At 49.7% G+C, this 17,576-nt stretch overlaps 1 protein-coding gene across 1 annotated transcript; it reads right to left on the minus strand.

The window, feature by feature from the left end:
* Positions 1-1,776: 1,776 nt before the first annotated feature.
* TUBB6 (tubulin beta 6 class V) lies at positions 1,777-16,695 on the minus strand. Its single transcript, XM_040619630.1, has 4 exons — positions 16,534-16,695; positions 16,044-16,152; positions 14,097-14,207; positions 1,777-3,270 (listed from the first exon to the last, which is right to left on the minus strand). The coding sequence occupies exons 1-4, from the start codon at positions 16,588-16,590 to the stop codon at positions 2,207-2,209; spliced, it is 1,341 nt and encodes a 446-aa protein (XP_040475564.1). The 5' UTR covers positions 16,591-16,695; the 3' UTR covers positions 1,777-2,206.
* Between the last annotated feature and the right edge of the window lie 881 nt (positions 16,696-17,576).

Raw genomic sequence — 17,576 nt, forward strand, 5'->3', positions numbered from 1 at the left:
CCACGCCTCCAGGTGGCCCAGAGATGCCGAGCTCCAGCTCACCGGACCGCAGAACCGTCTGTGTGGACGCCGGAACTCAGTATTCCAGGAGCATGGGAGCCCCCCTCCGCTCATACTGCAGTCTCTCAGCTGCTCTGCCCAGTGACCTGCAGAGGTAACACATTGACTGCGTCTCTTCCTCAGAGGATGTTTGTGGGAGGTGATTCAGGGAAGAATTGTTTGAAGGCTGTATGATTCACTTGGCCGTCAGGGTGTCAGTGTGCTGTTCCCCACGCAATCCGTAGACAGTGAGGAGACTGTACTTCCTCATGCCACTGCAGGGAGAGGCGCCAGCAAGTGCAGGAGTCTGGTAGGCCTTGGCTGCAAGGCCTCCTGAGTGGAATGAAGTGGGTGGTGCCAAACATGAGTCAGGTTTGATTCAGTAAGGAAAGGGACAAAGCTGTGCATGAGGTGGTTGGTCAGATGGTAACTCACGTCTGCATTTCTAATTCAAGCTTGTGGAGTCTTAGAAGGCAGCCAGCATGGCCTGGAATAGCTACCACAGCCGTCCTCGGGTTTCCTGCTCTGCACAAGGAGGCCCACAGCACTGCGGTGAGCAATGCTCATGTTGGCTCCCTCATGGAGCCTGACTCACACCAGCGGCTCACAGCACTCATCCTTTCTCTCTCCCAAGGTCAGTCAAACTTACACATTTCCAGGTTAGATGTGGATGATAAGATACTTATTTTTACTGTGGTCTCACAAAGGATAGTTCCGATTTCTGCAGAAATGGGGCCTGTTTTCACCACAGTTCAAGTCATGCTGTGGTCTTTAGTGATTCCCTGTCTTCCCAAGGTTGGGGCTCAGCACAGAATAGTTATTGGGTGTAAGCCATGGCATCACAGAGCTCGGGCCTTCTGTCAGGTGGGGGAGCTAGGTTATACTGTGGGGTAACCCCAGATCCAAATAGCTCCAAATGACAGTCATTTCTTCCTCGCTCCTTCCTTGTCCAACAAAGGTCAGAGGGGGCTGTGCTCAGCAGTTACTGGAGGAATCCGTCAGAGTCAAGAGTTGAGGGTCCAGAACTAGCATTTAGACACTTCGACCTGGAAGTGATGTGCTATTCACATTCTTTTGGCCAAAGCAAAGTCACGTTCACAGCTAACTTCAAAGGGGCAGAAAGAAAGAAACCAGAAACACTGGTGAACAGCAATGTCTGCTAATTACTAGTAGGACTAGCCTGGTCATGTCCTACGGAGTTTGACTTTACAAGACCTCTTAACAGAAGTTGTGTCAAGTTACAGAAACTGTAAAGTGCTGATTTGTTATATAGAAAATAGCCTTCAACCTCGGCACTGAGCCTGAGCACTCCTGAAGGAAGCACACAGCCCTCGGAGCTGGCCCTGCCAGCTCCCCACTCACCCACCAAGAGCTTGCACGTCCCCCTGGATCTGGCTGGAAGCCTGAAGGTCATTTTCCGTAGCTCCTCCGGCAAATCTCTGCCCAGCTGTTAGGGAAGGCGGAACTAGCCCAGGACATGAAGCTGGAAGATGAAAGACTGTGGGAGTGTCAATTGCAAAAGGGGACAACCGGCTTTTATTTACGTGTGTGCTACTCTGATGCTCAGGAGAATTCTGGCTGCCACCCTGAAGGTCTGGGTTGAAGGAAAGCCTTTCCTCTGAGTTCATTCACTGAGTGGCAGGGGCAGTTCACCCCAGAAAGAGACAAGGTACCCAAGTAACTATTATAACCACACAAACAAATCTATCAGGGAAACAGGCTGGAAGAGGCAAAGAATCGGTTTTAGTGTTTTATTATGAATAGGGTGTTTTAAAGTTCCAGATTGCATTTTCAATATAAGGCAACACTGCACAGCTTCAGGTTTCATCACAAAGGATGAAAACCCCTGTTTTCAGCATGGCTGAAATTCTTGACAGAAGGGGAGGTCAATTCTTTTAGCCCTTCGCTGATGGCCCCTTTTTTGTTTCAAGTCCTCCAGTAGAAAATCTGTGGAGGGATCTTTTGATTGGGTAGGACTGCCGATTCTCTGCTATTCCGATGTACTCTCTTCCTTCCAGATGACTGGTAGTGCGATTTTGTCGCACTGGTGAGAGGCCTAGACCCACATATTTAGAGCAGAGCACCATGTAGTGGCCATCAGGGTCACGATGCTCCAGAGTTAGAGAGCCAACATCTGATTTGTGGTGTCTGAGACTGGAATGCGCCTCTATTCATTGATCTCCTCTTCGTCGTCTTCAAAAGCTTCCTCGCCATCATTGGCGGTGGCTTCTTGATACTGCTGGTATTCTGACACCAGGTCGTTCATGTTGCTCTCTGCTTCTGTGAACTCCATCTCATCCATGCCCTCGCCCGTGAACCAGTGCAGGAAGGCCTTGCGACGGAACATGGCGGAAAACTGCTCCGAGATGCGCTTGAACAGCTCCTGGATGGCCGTGCTGTTGCCGATGAAGGTGGACGCCATCTTGAGGCCGCGCGGCGGGATGTCGCACACGGCCACCTTGACGTTGTTGGGGATCCACTCGACGAAGTAGCTGCTGTTCTTGTTCTGGATGGCCAGCATCTGCTCGTCCACCTCCTTCATGGACATGGGGCCCCGGAAGACTGTGGCCACGGTCAGGTAGCGGCCGTGGCGCGGGTCGCAGGCGGCCATCATGTTCTTGGCGTCGAACATCTGCTGCGTCAGTTCCGGCACGGTGAGCGCGCGGTACTGCTGGCTGCCGCGGGCCGTGAGCGGCGCGAAGCCGGGCATGAAGAAGTGCAGGCGCGGGAAGGGCACCATGTTCACGGCCAGCTTGCGCAGGTCGGCGTTGAGCTGGCCCGGGAAGCGCAGCGAGGTGGTGACGCCGCTCATGGTGGCCGACACCAGGTGGTTGAGGTCGCCGTAGGTGGGCGTGGTCAGCTTGAGCGTGCGGAAGCAGATGTCGTACAGCGCCTCGTTGTCGATGCAGTACGTCTCGTCCGTGTTCTCCACCAGCTGGTGCACCGACAGGGTGGCGTTGTAGGGCTCGACCACCGTGTCGGACACCTTGGGCGAGGGCATGACGCTGAAGGTGTTCATGATCCTGTCGGGGTACTCCTCGCGGATCTTGCTGATGAGCAGCGTGCCCATGCCGGAGCCCGTGCCCCCGCCCAGCGAGTGCGTGAGCTGGAAGCCCTGCAGGCAGTCGCAGTGCTCACACTCCTTCCTCACCACGTCGAGCACCGAATCCACCAGCTCGGCCCCTTCCGTGTAGTGCCCCTTCGCCCAGTTGTTGCCTGCGCCCGTTTGTCCTGGGACAAAGCACAAGAGTGGCACACAATTTCAGTAGGTCGGCACGGGGATGGGGGGCAGCTCACTCTTATTCATACTTTTAAGACGGTGATGAAAAAAACACATCTTTAAGCCCCAAACTCAATTCTATGGAAAGCAGCATTGGAAACAACCTGAGTTAGCTCATCCTTCTCTTCTGTTTCTGGAAGAAATCAAGAGGCTTTGCCACCAGGACTTACCCAGATGTTGCCTCTTTTACTGAGAGGCACTTGTCTTAATCTAATAGCCTTGGAAAGAGTTGGGAAAATGGAAATATTAATTCCAATACACTTTTGCCAATAGGATTTTTTAATTAAATGTTTTAAATATGTTTTTACTGGAAAGAATTTTTAGGTTGAAGCTTAGCTTATTGAGGTTATAAAAAATGTAAGCCATATACTCTTAATTGGCAAAGACAGTCCTAATTATCAGAGCAATCCTCCAAACTGGACTTGCTTTCTTTTTTAAAAAAAAGATTTTATTTATTTATTTGGCAGAGAGCAAGCACAAGTAGGGGCAGCAGCAGAGGGAGAGGGAGAAGCAGACTCTCTGCTGAGCAGGGAGCCCAACGTGGGACTGGATCCCAGGACTCTGGGATCATGACCCCAGCAGAAGGTAGACTCTTCACTGTCTGAGCCACCCAGGCGCCCCGGACTTACTTTGTCAGAAAAACATGACTTTTTCAATCCAAATCAATACGTTAATACACATTTCAAGGATTATTAGAAAAACCACTTAGAACTACACTCGAGCACACTGTAGGGTAAATTATAAAAGCAGTAAAGTCGATGTTCAATGCTGACCTCCTCGAGCTCATGATGAACATGGTCCCCTTCCCCCACCTCCGTGCCTGGCTTTGCCCCTCTGATGGTGAGACATAATATATCTATTTAGTAATAAACTATAAAAACAAGGCACTGCTGTTGCCCATTATTTTAACTGGTAACAAAGCAATGTAATTTATAGCCAAAATTATAAGTTATTTAAGAAGAAAGAAGATTATTAAAAGGCATTGTTTATTTAGTAAATGGGTGTATATCAAATCTAGTTCTAAAAAGAATGCATAAATAATTAAAAAATAAATTCATCAGCATCCCTTTCAAACGTTCCCTATGTATTGGGTGAAAAGGACCAGGATGCATTGTAGGAGCTGGCAGCCGATCTGATTGTGTCAAGTGGACATAAAAAACGAGAGGAAACAGATGCCAGGGCTGTTTGCCCTTCCGCTCAGAGCTAAGACAGGGCTGGAATCCTGTATGGACCTCTCTCCACTTACTCCAAAGATGTTCACTTGGTTTTTGTCTACACCCAGCTGGTGGCAACAATGCACAACCACCATCCAGCGACCAGCTTCTCTGCCCTGGGCAGGCAGGTGCATACCAGACACAGGGCACACCAGTGGGGAGCTGAGTGGGAAAGCAGTGACACCACTCCGACTGCCTCCCGAGAGTGGCCCAGTGCTAAATCAGGTGAGACAAGCAGATGGGAGGCACTCGTGCACTTCGGGCTGGGGTCTTCATACTGAGCCCTGCTGCTGGCCCCCCCCTGGATTCTGCGGTGTGCTGTGGGTGTGGCCTTACACAAGGGCCTATTTTTGGAGGAATGGGTCTTATCTCAAATTTCCTTGCTTTTTCTACAGTATTTATCAGTGCTAAACACTGTGGGTGTTAGGTGGAAATCTGTAAAACAAGAAAAACAACCAAAATCCTGTGGCTCTTCAGTAAGTTTAAAATGTACTGACTACTAATGACTTGTGTCACATACAAAGGCATATCCTCCTTGAATACCTAAAGAAGTCCTACAAATGAGTAAGGAAAACAGTAACTTTTTTTTTTTTTAGATTATTTATTTATTTATTTTTGAGAGACAGCAAGCGTGAGCAGGGGAGACGAACAGAGGGAGAAGCAGACTCCCCACAGAGCAGGGAGCCAGACATGGGGCTCAATCCCAGGACCCTGGGATCATGAACTGAGCTGAAGGCAGACACTTAACAGACTGGGCCACCCAGGCGCCCCAGGAAAACAGTAACCTTTAGGAAAATAGGCAAAGGATATAAACGGTTCACAGGGAAGGAAATTCAAATAACAAATATTTGATGCATTCCTAAGAGAAATGTACATTAAAAGAGATTCAATTTCTCCCCTGTGAAATTGACAGAGATCGGAAAGCCGGCAAAGCCTGTTGGCCAAAGTTGGGGAAAGGCCCCTCCATATACTGGGGCTGTGGGGGAGGCACAACGAGGACTAGCCTCTGTGGAGAACTGAGCGGATCTACCAAGATTAGTCCCCTGAGGCTCAGCAGTTTTACTTCCGTAAATTTGCCTAGACGGGTATATGGCACATGTGGAAAATGACATGTAGACACATATGTGCTGAGGAGCAGTAAAGAAAAAAGGAAACCACCTAAATATCTTTTAACCAGAGGCCTGGTTAAATCAACGATGGTTTCTATGCAAAGGAAGATGAGCAGCCATCAGCCCTGGCACTGAGATGGTAAGATTTTCAAAGTATATTGCTAAGGGGGGGAAAAAAACCCAAAGTACTAAATGGTGTATGCAGCTGGCTGTCATTGTATGCATGTCCCAGAATGACCACAGGAATCCTAGAGTCCTGCCTCTGGGAAGGAGCCTAGGTGGGCACCAACTTGGGGTTGGAATGAGACCACCTTTTCACTATACACCCTCTTGTTCCCTCTGAGTCCTGGGCCACGTAAGTGTCTTATCTAACTAGCAAACCGGACATTTTAAACTTCGTTAAAACATATAAAATGCATTTCAGAAATGAGCTAGGGGTGCCTGGGTGGCATAGGGGCGCCTGGGTGGCACAGCTGTTAGGCGTCTGCCTTCAGCTCAGGGTGTGATCCCGGCGTTCTGGGATCGAGCCCCACATCAGGCTCCTCTGCTATGAGCCTGCTTCTTCCTCTCCCACTCCCCCTGCTTGTGTTCCCTCTCTCGCTGGCTGTCTCTATCTCTGTCGAATAAATAAATAAAATCTTTAAAAAAAAAAAGAAATGAGCTGGAGAAACGCACAGTGAACTAATAATCGTGGCTGTCTCTGAAAGATGGGATAGTAGGGTAGTTAAGTTTCAACACTACATACTGCTTATAACATTCTAACTAAACAAGCATGTCTCTTATGATAAGAGAAAATTAAAATATGAAAACATGGCTTTAAGGGAAGTTTTAAAAATATCAGTAAGTGGGGGCATTTCTACACGAGGACACCCACTCAGCAGAAAGGCACTGTGACAGTCACAGGGATGTCCCAGTTACGTTGAAGAACTTGTCAGAAAGCCGCAAAATGGGATGTGTAACATGATTACATTTTCTGAAAACCAACTCAGCTGCCTGCCTGCCTTCCCGTGCGTGTGTGTGTGCGCGTGCACACACACACACAAGTGCATGTGTACATGGGAAGAGACCGGGCACCGTGTACAGCACTAGTTATCCCCAGGGAATAAAATCCCAGGGTCATCTGTACAAGGGATGAGGAGGCTGCATTTTTATACTGCATACTTGTGGGTCTGAAGAAAGCATGTGCAGTTTTAACTTCATGATGAAAACACTAAGCCCAATTAAATATTCCATAGTGACAGGTCCAGGAGCGCCGAGCTGCACAACGGAATGAGACATAGCTGGCCCTTGCTCAGCTGTCTCAGCCCCACCTCACAAGGGAGCTCAGCCTCTCACTCCTGTTGTCTTTGTCCCATCTGCTCAAAGGCCCCAGGATGATGGGCACGGCGGCACCGTGGCTCCACCAGGGGCCCAGGCTGGGCAGCAGCAAGCCCCTCCATGCTTGCGGCTTCCCCCGAGGGCACTGGCCACGTGGCCCTCTCTGGTGGCCATCTCCTTGTCTAGGAGGTGACTGCGTTCTCTCCCACAGAGATTCTCTTTTTTCCAGCCCAGCTGACTCAGAAATAGCCACTGTCCTTCCTGTGCCCCCCACTAACTCGTGCCACCCCTCCCCACCCAACCCAGCCCGCAGTGGCCCAGCCACAGGCACCAGAGGCTCAGGGAGGAACGAGAGCAGGGCTAGCCTCGCTCACACAGCTCGGGGTAGGACTCGCACACCTTCACAAAGGGAAGAACGCGAGTGCGATTGTCAAAAAGAGGCAAGGAGAGTAGAGGGGCGCCTGGGTGGCTCAGTCGGTTAAGCGTCTGCCTTCGGCTCAGGTCATGACCCCAGCATCTAGGAGAGCCCTGCTCGGGGGGGAGCCTGCTTCTCCCTCTCCCTCTCTCCCTGCCCCTTCTCTCTCTTTCTCTCTCAAATAAATAAATAGAATCTTTTTTAAAAATGCTATAGAACAGAGTAGAACCCAGCAACGGACAACAAATAGGCAGCTTCAGGCAGACATGCAGCCACAGCAAGGCCAGCTCCCGAACTTGACTCTTCCCCCGGCTCCCACGGCTCACACGGCTGCCTCAGTATTTACAGCGTGATTAAGCCGGGAGGTTTTCTCTGCTCTTGACAAAAGGAAGAAGCCAGTGACTTCTGAAAATATTTTGCCACCGTCTCCTAGCAACAGATGTTCCCAGTTAAATATTTGGGGGTCATGAGTTGAACATGCTCTGTAATGAGCTGTTGTGACATCATTCAGCGGCTCAGGACCGTAGAACACAAGGCTGCAATCTCCAAGCTCCCGCAGGCGGGTTGCAACAGGTCCCCAGGGGTTCTCAGCCCACCCTCTGGTTTACCTCTCGCTCCCATCCGGGGAGGGATTAAGTGCTCCCTGAGCCCCTCTAGCCCCAAGTCTGGAAGGGAAAGTTACAGGAGCAGAGAGAGGCTTTCTGGCACTCCGGTGTCTCCCGCAAAATTCTCGCCCACTGTCTCTGCGCACAACTGCTATGCAACCAGCAATTCAACCAGCAATGCGTCAAGAAAAAGGTTTAAGTATATTCATGTTCAAAACTTAAACGCAGGTAACGTTCCCTTTTAAAATTATACATTACTTCAAGTCAGTGTTTTTTTAAAAGCCACTTTAAACCATACCTAGAGCTGGAACGACACTGGTTTACCGTAATTGACCAACTCGGAAACAGGGAGCTCTGAAGCCCCTGGGGGCTGACCCATCTCCTAGGCAATTCTGCCGCTTTCATTAAATAGAGAATGACTTAAAAACAACTGTGTCCTCAAACAATATACTGTGGTTATACACTCTGGACACCTCTCCATTCCCCAAAACAAGCATGCTATTTTAACAAAATAAGCATTCATTGAAACAATTCCTGGTTCTTAATTAAAAATAGTGTTGGCTTTTGGGGCGCCTGGGTGGCGCAGTCATTAAGCGTCTGCCTCCAGCTCAGGGTGTGATCCCGGCGTTCTGGGATCGAGCCCCACATCGGGCTCCTCTGCTGGGAGCCTGCTTCTTCCTCTCCCACTCCCCCTGCTGTGTTCCCTCTCTCGCTGGCTGTCTCTCTCTCTGTCAAATCAATAAAGTCTTTAAAAAAAAATAGTATTGGCTTTAGATTTAATTTTTTTTTTGGTAGGTAGGCTCCACGCCCAGTGTGGGGCTGGAACTCACGACCCTGAGATCAAGAGTTGCATGCTCTACCGACTGTGCCAGCCAGGCACCTCAGTGTTGGCTTTAAAAATCACTATTAAGTATACGCAACTAATGAATCATCGAACTTTACATCGGAAACCGGGGATGTACTGTATGGTGACTAACATAATATAATAAAAAATCATTAAAAAATAAAAAAAATAAAATAAAATAAAAATCACTATTAAAGCTATTTCACATCAGCACAATCTGCTAAAATTTTAAAATATTCTGAATCAAAAATCGGGATGTATATCCTAACAAAGCAGCAGCTACAAGAAGCAATCCTAGAGGCAGCTTCAAGGCCAGATGTCGTTTCTAACATTCTTGAAGGCTTACAAGGGCAGTGGCTTAGATCATTAAATGGTCACCGTAGGTCTGTGTGCATTTGTTCTTAATCTTTTTTGTCCCACTTATTGACAGCTAGAAAGATGAGACCAGACCATTCTTGGGCCCTCTCAGTGTTCAGTTCAAATAAATTAAACCAAAGGAAACTTCCACCATCAGTGAAGCTGCTGCCACGAGAAACCAGCTTTGCACAACTTCAACAGTTTGATCCAATCTCATAAAGCCTTTTTCTTTTCGGGTATATTTTTTGTGTCATAAAGACTCTTTAACAAGCTCCACATGGGGCGCCTGGGTGGCTCAGTGGGTTAAGTGTCTGCCTTCAGCTCAGGTCATGATCTCAGGGTCCTGGGATCGAGCCCCACGTTGGGCTCCCTGCTCAGCGGGGAGTCTGCTTCTCTCTCTCCCTCTGCTTCTCTCTCTCCCTCTGCTCCTCTCCTCTGCTCGTTCTCTCTCTCTCTCTCAAATGGATAAATAAAAAAATCTTCCAAAAAACCAGAAAGCTCCACAGGTCCGGCTGCACAGGAGTGGTGGCTGAGGGGAGGCTGGGTGAGAGACAGGTGAGGCAAGGGAGGCGTGTGGCCTCCAGGGTCCTGTCAGAAACCTTCTCCAGCGAGCGCGTCAAGAGCCACCGCCTCAGCTGTGCCGACATTTGTCAGGACAGACTAACCGATGTAAAAGCTATGAAACAGACTTAATATCTACACACCTACCACCCACTGTAAGAAATCAAACATAACAGGGTTCCACGAAGCCTGTGAACATGTGTATATTATATATAATTAGTTATACATTTGGATACAATTAGATAATGTTTTTCTATTTTCTCTCAAGGAGCAATAAGGGGCACCTGTGTGTGTGTGTGTGTGTGTGTGCACGCGTGCGTGTGTGTGTCAACTAACCGCCCCTCCCCGTGGGAACGGGGTTCACTGAGTTGTATTTTAATATTGGGTCTTCAGGTTTCTCTATGTGTGAGTCCTGTTTCTGGGGGTGCAAGTTTCTCTTTTCTTAGACTGACAATTCATACAGATTTGCCAAGTTCAGAGGTTTTTTTCCATTTCCTGTAAAGTATTTCTTTTTTTTTTTTTTAAGATTTTATTTTATTTATTTGACACAGAGACAGCCAGCGAGAGAGGGAACACAGGCAGGGGGAGTGGGAGAGGAAGAAGCAGGCTCTGAGCGGAGGAGCTGACGTGGGGCTCGATCCCAGAACGCCGGGATCACGCCCTGAGCCAAAGGCAGACACTTAACTGCTGCGCCACCCAGGCGCCCCTATACACAGATTTTTGATAAGTACAGAACCGTAAATGTACTTTCTCCTCCTTATGATTTTCTTAGTAACATTTTCTTTTCTCTAGCTGACTTGATTGTAAGAATACAGCATGGAATATATAGAGAACAGACAAAATAGGTGTTAATCGACTGTTGACGTTGTCGGTAAGACTTCCAATCAACAGCAGGCTATTAGCAGTTAAGTTTTCAGGGAGTCAAAAATTATAAGCAAATTTTGGACTGTGCAGGGGGTCAGCACCCCTAAACCCATGTGTTGTTCAAGGGTCAACTGTATACTTTTCTTAATGATGAAATCTGTTAATTTTGTTTGGTAACATGTACTGAGACTGAGGTAGATTCAGCCAACTGTAATTCAGGTTCAAGAAACGTCGCAGAGTCTTACCAAACATCAGTTCAACGTTCAAGGGCAGAAGCTGAGCAGCATTCTATGCGGAGGCATATTTCTGTGCGTGCGGGGGAGACGGGCCCTTGCTTCCCTCAGATTCTTACAGAAGCCTTCATGCTTGGGGGCCCTTCATTCTTCAGATAATGAAGCTGAAGGAGCCCCAAGAAGGGAACTGATAACAGCAGAGGTGGCAGACCTGAAATTAGCCACCAAGTCTCCCTTCTCCCCATTCAGTGCTCTCTTTTTGGCGACCTGAACTCAGTAACCCAGTGCAGTGGTGCCTGCAAGGTCTACAGCTGCTAAAAATCTATGCCCACTTAGTAAGAGAAAGATGGCATTGATCTGTGTCAAGATCAGTGCCATGGGGGAGTCGTCCTTTCTTCCTTCGGGGCACATAGAATCAAGTCTCCATCACAGGTGCTGAGGGAGCAGTCCATTGAACTGACAGAGACTCATGCCAACTGGTGAGGGCAAGGGGGCAGGGGCGGGCAAAGGGGTTCAGCTCTTCTAGAAACCAATACACAATGTCCATGATGCATGTGCAACCATTTCTTTAAGACAAATTCCTTGAACTGAAGCTGTTGAATCAAAATTCCTGATTTGCTGAATCCATTAAGCTGCTCTCTGACAATGTACAACTCAGTCTCCCAAACCACCTCACCCATGCTAGCTGTTGGTTTTTCAAGTACCACCCAGTCTGTCGGGAGAAAAATGTCTGTTTTAAGGACTCCTCCTCATTCCCAACTACTAGTAAATGTTGTCCCTACGTATTTATAACTTTCATTGCTACTGTGAAGAGGACATTTTCCCATTATATTTTATACTTGATTATTGCCTTTAAGAAGATCAACTTATTACCAGTTTCAGCACTGAGCAGGTAGTGTCCTGAGAAACCCCCAGTCCTAGGCAAATCAGGACAGTTGGTCACCCCATAGCAATAACGTCTGAGTCTTTATCTTGGGTCTGGCTGCCTTATTGAGGTCTTATAAGTGCCAATCACTGTTCATTGGATAGCCTATCCGGAAAATCCAAGAGAATCATTCCACCTTCGAATAACAATTCTGTCTTTTCCTTTAAATGACCTGTATCTCTTTTCTTTCTCTGGTCTTCGAGCACTGGCTAGAACCTTCAAAACATGGAACAATAGTAAAGACAATGGACATCTCTTTCTCACATGTGACTTTGCCTGGAATACTTCTAATGTTTCACCAGTGAGTGTGACGTTGCTATGGATTTGGTAGAGAATTCTTAAACAGAGGAAGTATCTTTCTACTTCCGGCTTGCACATAGGGTTTTTGTCCTCTACAAGTCAGGAATGCATACTGAATTTTATCAAGTATTTTTGGGACCTATTAAGATGTTGTCTCTCTTAATCTATTAGCTGACTTCTCAACGTTGAACCATCCTTGCATTCCTAGGATGTTGTTAATACTTATCAAGCACTAACTGTGTAGGAGATACTCCAGATACATAGGGCTTAAATAGCAGAGGATTATCTGCTACCCTCAATGAGATCGTCTCTATCTGGTGCCTTTTGAGGAAGGGGTTGGAAAGTACATCTTTGATCGATTTCATTTCTATACCACCGTAACTTTAAGCCATGGATTGGCCTTAAGAGTCTCTCATTTCCTTTTAAGACTCTTTACCTTTTACGGGCACCGAAATTGTGTTTGTTTTTGATTGAGGTACTTCTGTGTCTAAGTAGTATTTTTCTCTCTAGGCACATTTCTTACTCAATTACATTGGCAGTTTTTGAGAAAGAACACAAGTGAATGTGTGGTACCTAACAGTAAAATACGATTGTCGAACGGAACACTTTCAAATCTGCCACTTTCAAGTCCTGTAGGCTCTACCTTGGCTCCTAAGGGAGAAGTGGTTATGAATGGCCTCGTGTTCGTGTGGTGCCTTTCCATTTCCTCTCCTCATTCCCCTCATTTAGTAGAGTATCTCTATTAAGGCCTTGAGCACTGCTATCCAACAGAACGGGCTGCACTAGAACCAGCTAAAACTGTTCTGGATCTCCAATACGGTGCCACTAGCCACATTTAATTATTGAGCACCTGAAATGTAGTTAGTACAACTGAGGAAGTGAATTGATTTTAGATCATTTCTATTAACTTTAAATAGCCACATGTGGCTAGTGATTACCACATTGGGCTGCAGGGTCCAGAAGAGGTTTTGCTTGGGGCCAATCAAGGCCCAATGCTTGAACAACTTAGTATCAGAAATGTTGCCTGTCCCGTTGGTTGTGTAGGTTGTCATGGTGATGGGGAAGGGGACAAGACCCAAAGGATTCATAAACTTTATGAACATTCATCCTGCGGAGCCCCCTTTATAACAGGTCATGGCCTGGCTCTACTAGAGTCATCAGTTCGTGTACCAATAAAATCTTTCAGGATTCTGTCTCTTCTTGCATATTTTGGATATTCCTCCTTTGAGTATTTTGTCTGGTAACCTTGACTCTATAAACCATGGCTCCAGGGTGATGGAGGCTGGTAGTACTAACGGTGCCACTTCATTTAATGTTACGTAGTTTTCTTTGGGAGAGTGCAGAGGGGCAGGGCCTTTACCATGTCTTAGGTGGAGGAAGGGAGGGAAGGATTTGCCCAGTTCTAACAAAACAAATTCATACGGTGCCAGCCTTTGGGAAGAAAGCAGAGTAACTGTCTATAGGCAATGAAAGAGAAATATAGGTATAAACACATTGCAATTAAAAGATGAGCAACTTAGGGGGCGCCTGGGTGGCTCAGTCATTAAGCATCTGCCTTTGGCTCAGGGCGTGATCCCAGGGTCCTGGGATCGAGCCCCACATCAGGCTCCTCCGCTGTGAGCCTGCTTCTTCCTCTACCACTCCCCCTGCCTGTGTTCCCTCTCTTGCTGCCTGTCTCTCTCTCTGTCAAATAAATAAATAAAATCTTAAAAAAAAAAAAAAAAAGATGAACAACTTAGGAACCAAAACAAATGATTATCATCATATTATGATAATTTATAAGGGGAAGAAAGAAGTTAATGTCTAAAAAATCTGTTAAACCAATAACTATCAATACAAACATTTCATTTAGAGATGCAGAGAAAGTAATTCCTAAAGAAAAGTCAAGAACTGAAAGGGGCAGCACCCTGTCATGACACTGGGGACTGCTGATTTCCATCCTAAGCTTTTGTCTTTTAATCTTGCACATAAATTAGTTTGATGTGTGAAAAAAACAGAAAGAGGCAGAAGGAAGCAGGAGAGATGGAACCCACCGAAGATGAAGTTGTCTGGCCGGAAGAGGTGCCCGAAAGGCCCAGACCGCACACTGTCCATGGTGCCCGGCTCCAAGTCCACCAGGGCAGCCCTGGGCACGTATTTCTGAGCTGGAAGAGAACAAAGCCCACCCCCAAGGGTCACTTTCTGGTCTCCAGAGTGATGGACTGCTCCATAGCAAATCCCCCCAGCACAGCAGCCTGGATGGTAGGAAGCAGGGTTTCTTCAGAGACAGACTTTCTTAGGTCCAGAACATGGACTTTCTTAGGATCCCAGAACATGAGCACTGGGAGGGGCCTGGGGGAACACAAGCCCAGCTGAAGCTGTTCCGGTGAGGAAACCAGCCCAAGCATGAATGGGCAGAGGAAGTGCCAGGAATAAGCAGGATGAGAAGTTAAGTCTCCTGACTTCCTGCCTTTTGTATTTTCCACTTTACCCTGATACCTCTTTCCTGTTGGGAAGTTCTACCTTTTTAGCTCCATGGAAATAAACTGTATCTGTTGCAGCAAATTACTGTGTTGCTCTGACATTCTTTCCACTTTTGGGCACCTCCCTCAGGCACGCATATACATGAATCCAAGCTGTAGTCTGAGCAGCTAGTTATGGGTACGATCCCATGGGCTGTTTCCGGGATACACTCTCATGTATGAACGAGCGTTGCTGTGTAGCCTTTTTGTTAGCAAGCACATTTTCCTGCCTATTGGACAGGAACTTGTTCCGAGGGAGGATGGGGTTAATAGGATTGCACACAGGATCTGCCCTACAACTCCTGTCCTGTGGCACACACACCCAGATTGAAGAAAGGAAGTTAATAAACTGGACCAAAGGGTTAACAAGAGGTGCAATGTATAACTGAAATTTTCTCCAGTGCTAGCTAGAGATTTCATATTCTATGTCCTGCTGGTCCAGACCTTTTCTTCTAGCTGCTGAATAAATAAAACCCAGTGATTGATGTAACCTGCTCTTCACAACTCTTGTGTGGACAAACAGCAAGTGACTCCAAAAACCAGCGTAATTCTTTCTGGGGACGTATGTCATGCACGTGGAAGGGTAGCTGGCATTTTCTGGGTGTTCTTTCAAAGTCTTGGTTTTTTGTTTTTTTTTTTTAGGGCACGTATCACTTTTATAATAAAAACTGTAGCAAATAATGTATACATGTAGCCACAATACGTATGTAGATATCCAGGGTAGAGGTGATATTATTCCCAAACCTGGATAAACCACAGCTTAGAATTTTTACTGAACTCTATCAATTATCCAAAATTGTCTGTAGTTTCAGCTTCCAGGGAGCATAAAGTGCTTTTGGAGGTTGGTACAAGGTCAGAAAAGTCATTTAACGGGGTGCTTTTCAATTTTTTAGCCAAGAATCTCCATTAAGAGATACATTTAAACTGAAAAACAAAACAAAACAAGCAGTCGGACCTGACCCGGTAAGTGATTTCACCACGCTAACGGGTTGTCTAGTTCAAGAGTTCAGACTCCGTGATAGGTCAAATTCGGTTGTTTGAAAGCAACTGACGGCGGATTTCCCGCCCCAGGGGAAGCGAGGAAGGAGTCGGGCATCCTGCTATATCCCGGGAAAATTTCCGAGGGCAAACTACCCTCGCGCGAGGGCGGCATCCCTAGAGCCAACCTTGGATCGGCCGGAGAAGAGCCGGGAAGGCTGGTCCCAGAGGAAGGCCGGTGTCCCAGAGAGGTAAGGCCAGGTCCGGGAGGGGGTTGGCCGAGGTCCAAGAGGGGCACGGCCGGGGTCTAGGCGGAGGTGGCCAAGGGTCCGGGACGGGATGGCTAGGGTCCCAGAGGGGGGTGGTCAGGGTGTGAGGGGGAGATGGCCGGGGTCCGGGCGGAGACGACCGGGGTCCGGGCGGGGATGGCGGAGGGTTTGGGAGGGGGACTGCGGGGTCGGACGGGGAAGGGCGGGGTCCCAGAGGCGCCGCACTACTTACAGGATGACTCATTGTAGTAGACGTTGATTCTCTCCAGTTGCAGCGCCGAGTCACCCACATAGCCTCCGGCTGGGTCGATACCGTGTTCATCGCTGATCACTTCCCAAAACTTGGGAAGGGCAAGGCGGGGGAACAGACGGTCAGAACCCGGAGCCTAGGGCGCCCTCCCCCGCGGCTCACGCCAGGGCTGGCCCGGCGGGGCGGGGTGCGCGGGGCCCGGCTGCCGAATTCCAGGCGCGCCTGAGCCGCCGGCGGCCGCTCCCAGCTGGGGTGGGGATAGGGGTGAGGGGCAGGGGGTCCCTGGCTATGACGCCCCCTCCTCGGGCGGGCCACTCCTCGAGCACTTCCCGGGTGCCGCGCGGGCCAGGACTGGGCTCCGAGGACGGAGGCGCACAGAGGGTGCGCAGCGGGCGCCCGCACCGAGGGGTCGAGCCCCGACACCCTAGGCCTGCCAGCTGCCCACCCGCAGGGAGCCCAGTGCCCTGCCCACCTTGGTGCCGATCTGGTTCCCGCACTGGCCCGCCTGGATGTGCACGATCTCCCTCATGGCGGGCACCGGCTCTGCGCTCGGGGCACTGGCTCTTCGGACCGCGGCGGCGACTGCGGGCCCGCGGCGCGCTCCCCGGGACTCGACCCTCCGCCTGCTCTCCACCCCCCATCCGGGCTGCCCCGACCAATGGCCGCGAGCCTCGCCCTCCCCGACCGCGCCCCCTCCGCCCCCGCGGACCGCGCACCGCCCCCCGCTCTCCCCAGCGCCTCCGGAGCCCCCACCCCCCGGCCGCGCCCTCCGGGCCGCGCCTCCTCCCGTCCAGGCGGGCTTTGGGCCTACCTCCTCTCCCCCTGGCCTCTGCTCCTCGCCCCCCAGACCTCCCTCCCTGGGCACCCCGCTGCCGGCGCCTCTCCTCGGCTCGCCTCCCCCTGGGCCATCTTCCCGGGGCGCTTCCACGCGGTGCTGTCCCAGGAGGGAGAACAGAAAGGGGAACTGAGGACCCCTCGCTGGGGAAGTCAGGCCGGGAAATGAGCCTACTGAAGCCGGTTTAGGGGCGGAGATAGGGTGAGACGTTGGAAACTTTAAAAGTGGGGAGGCGGGCGGGAAGGACACGGCTCCGGCCCCTCCCCGCCCCATTTTGCTGCCCCACCCCCCTGTTGCCGACCCTGCCCAGAGGGAGACCGTTCCCGCTGAGCCGTCGTGGGCAGGAGGGGGTCCCACCCGGAGCCTCCCGGGCTGGGTTCCGGGGCCGCGCGGGGCTGGCCGGGCCGGGCGGCTCTGCAGCTGTGGGTGCGCACGGTACCCGCCTCCCGGCTCCCCGCCCCCCTCCCCCCGCGCCGGGGGTCAAACCCTGCAGAGAGACGGGCTTTGGGACACGAAAGTGCAGTGTTTCAGCGTGACTCTGACACCCGTCATGCCCCTTAACCTAGGGCATTGGTTTTAATGTCCTTGCTGTCCTGCCTGTCCGTCTCGAAATACAGGTACCATTCCATTCCGACGACTCCGAATCTTTTGTAGTGGGTTTTAAAGCGAACACCTGGCGG

This window comes from Ursus maritimus, unplaced genomic scaffold (genome assembly GCF_017311325.1).
Source record: "Ursus maritimus isolate PB19 unplaced genomic scaffold, ASM1731132v1 scaffold_33, whole genome shotgun sequence".
Lineage (NCBI taxonomy): Eukaryota > Metazoa > Chordata > Mammalia > Carnivora > Ursidae > Ursus > Ursus maritimus.

What these genes read in the sequence shown, in the direction of transcription:
- TUBB6 (XM_040619630.1), bottom strand. Translation starts at nt 16,590, where the DNA reads ATGAGGGAGATCGTGCACATCCAGGCGGGCCAGTGCGGGAACCAGATC. An exon ending in GGAACCAGATCGGCACCAAG is followed by an intron (nt 16,153 to 16,533) that starts GTGGGCAGGGCA and finishes GCCCTTCCCAAG; the next exon opens with TTTTGGGAAGTGATCAGCGA. An exon ending in GCCAGACAACTTCATCTTCG is followed by an intron (nt 3,271 to 14,096) that starts GTGGGTTCCATC and finishes GCTTTGTCCCAG; the next exon opens with GACAAACGGGCGCAGGCAAC.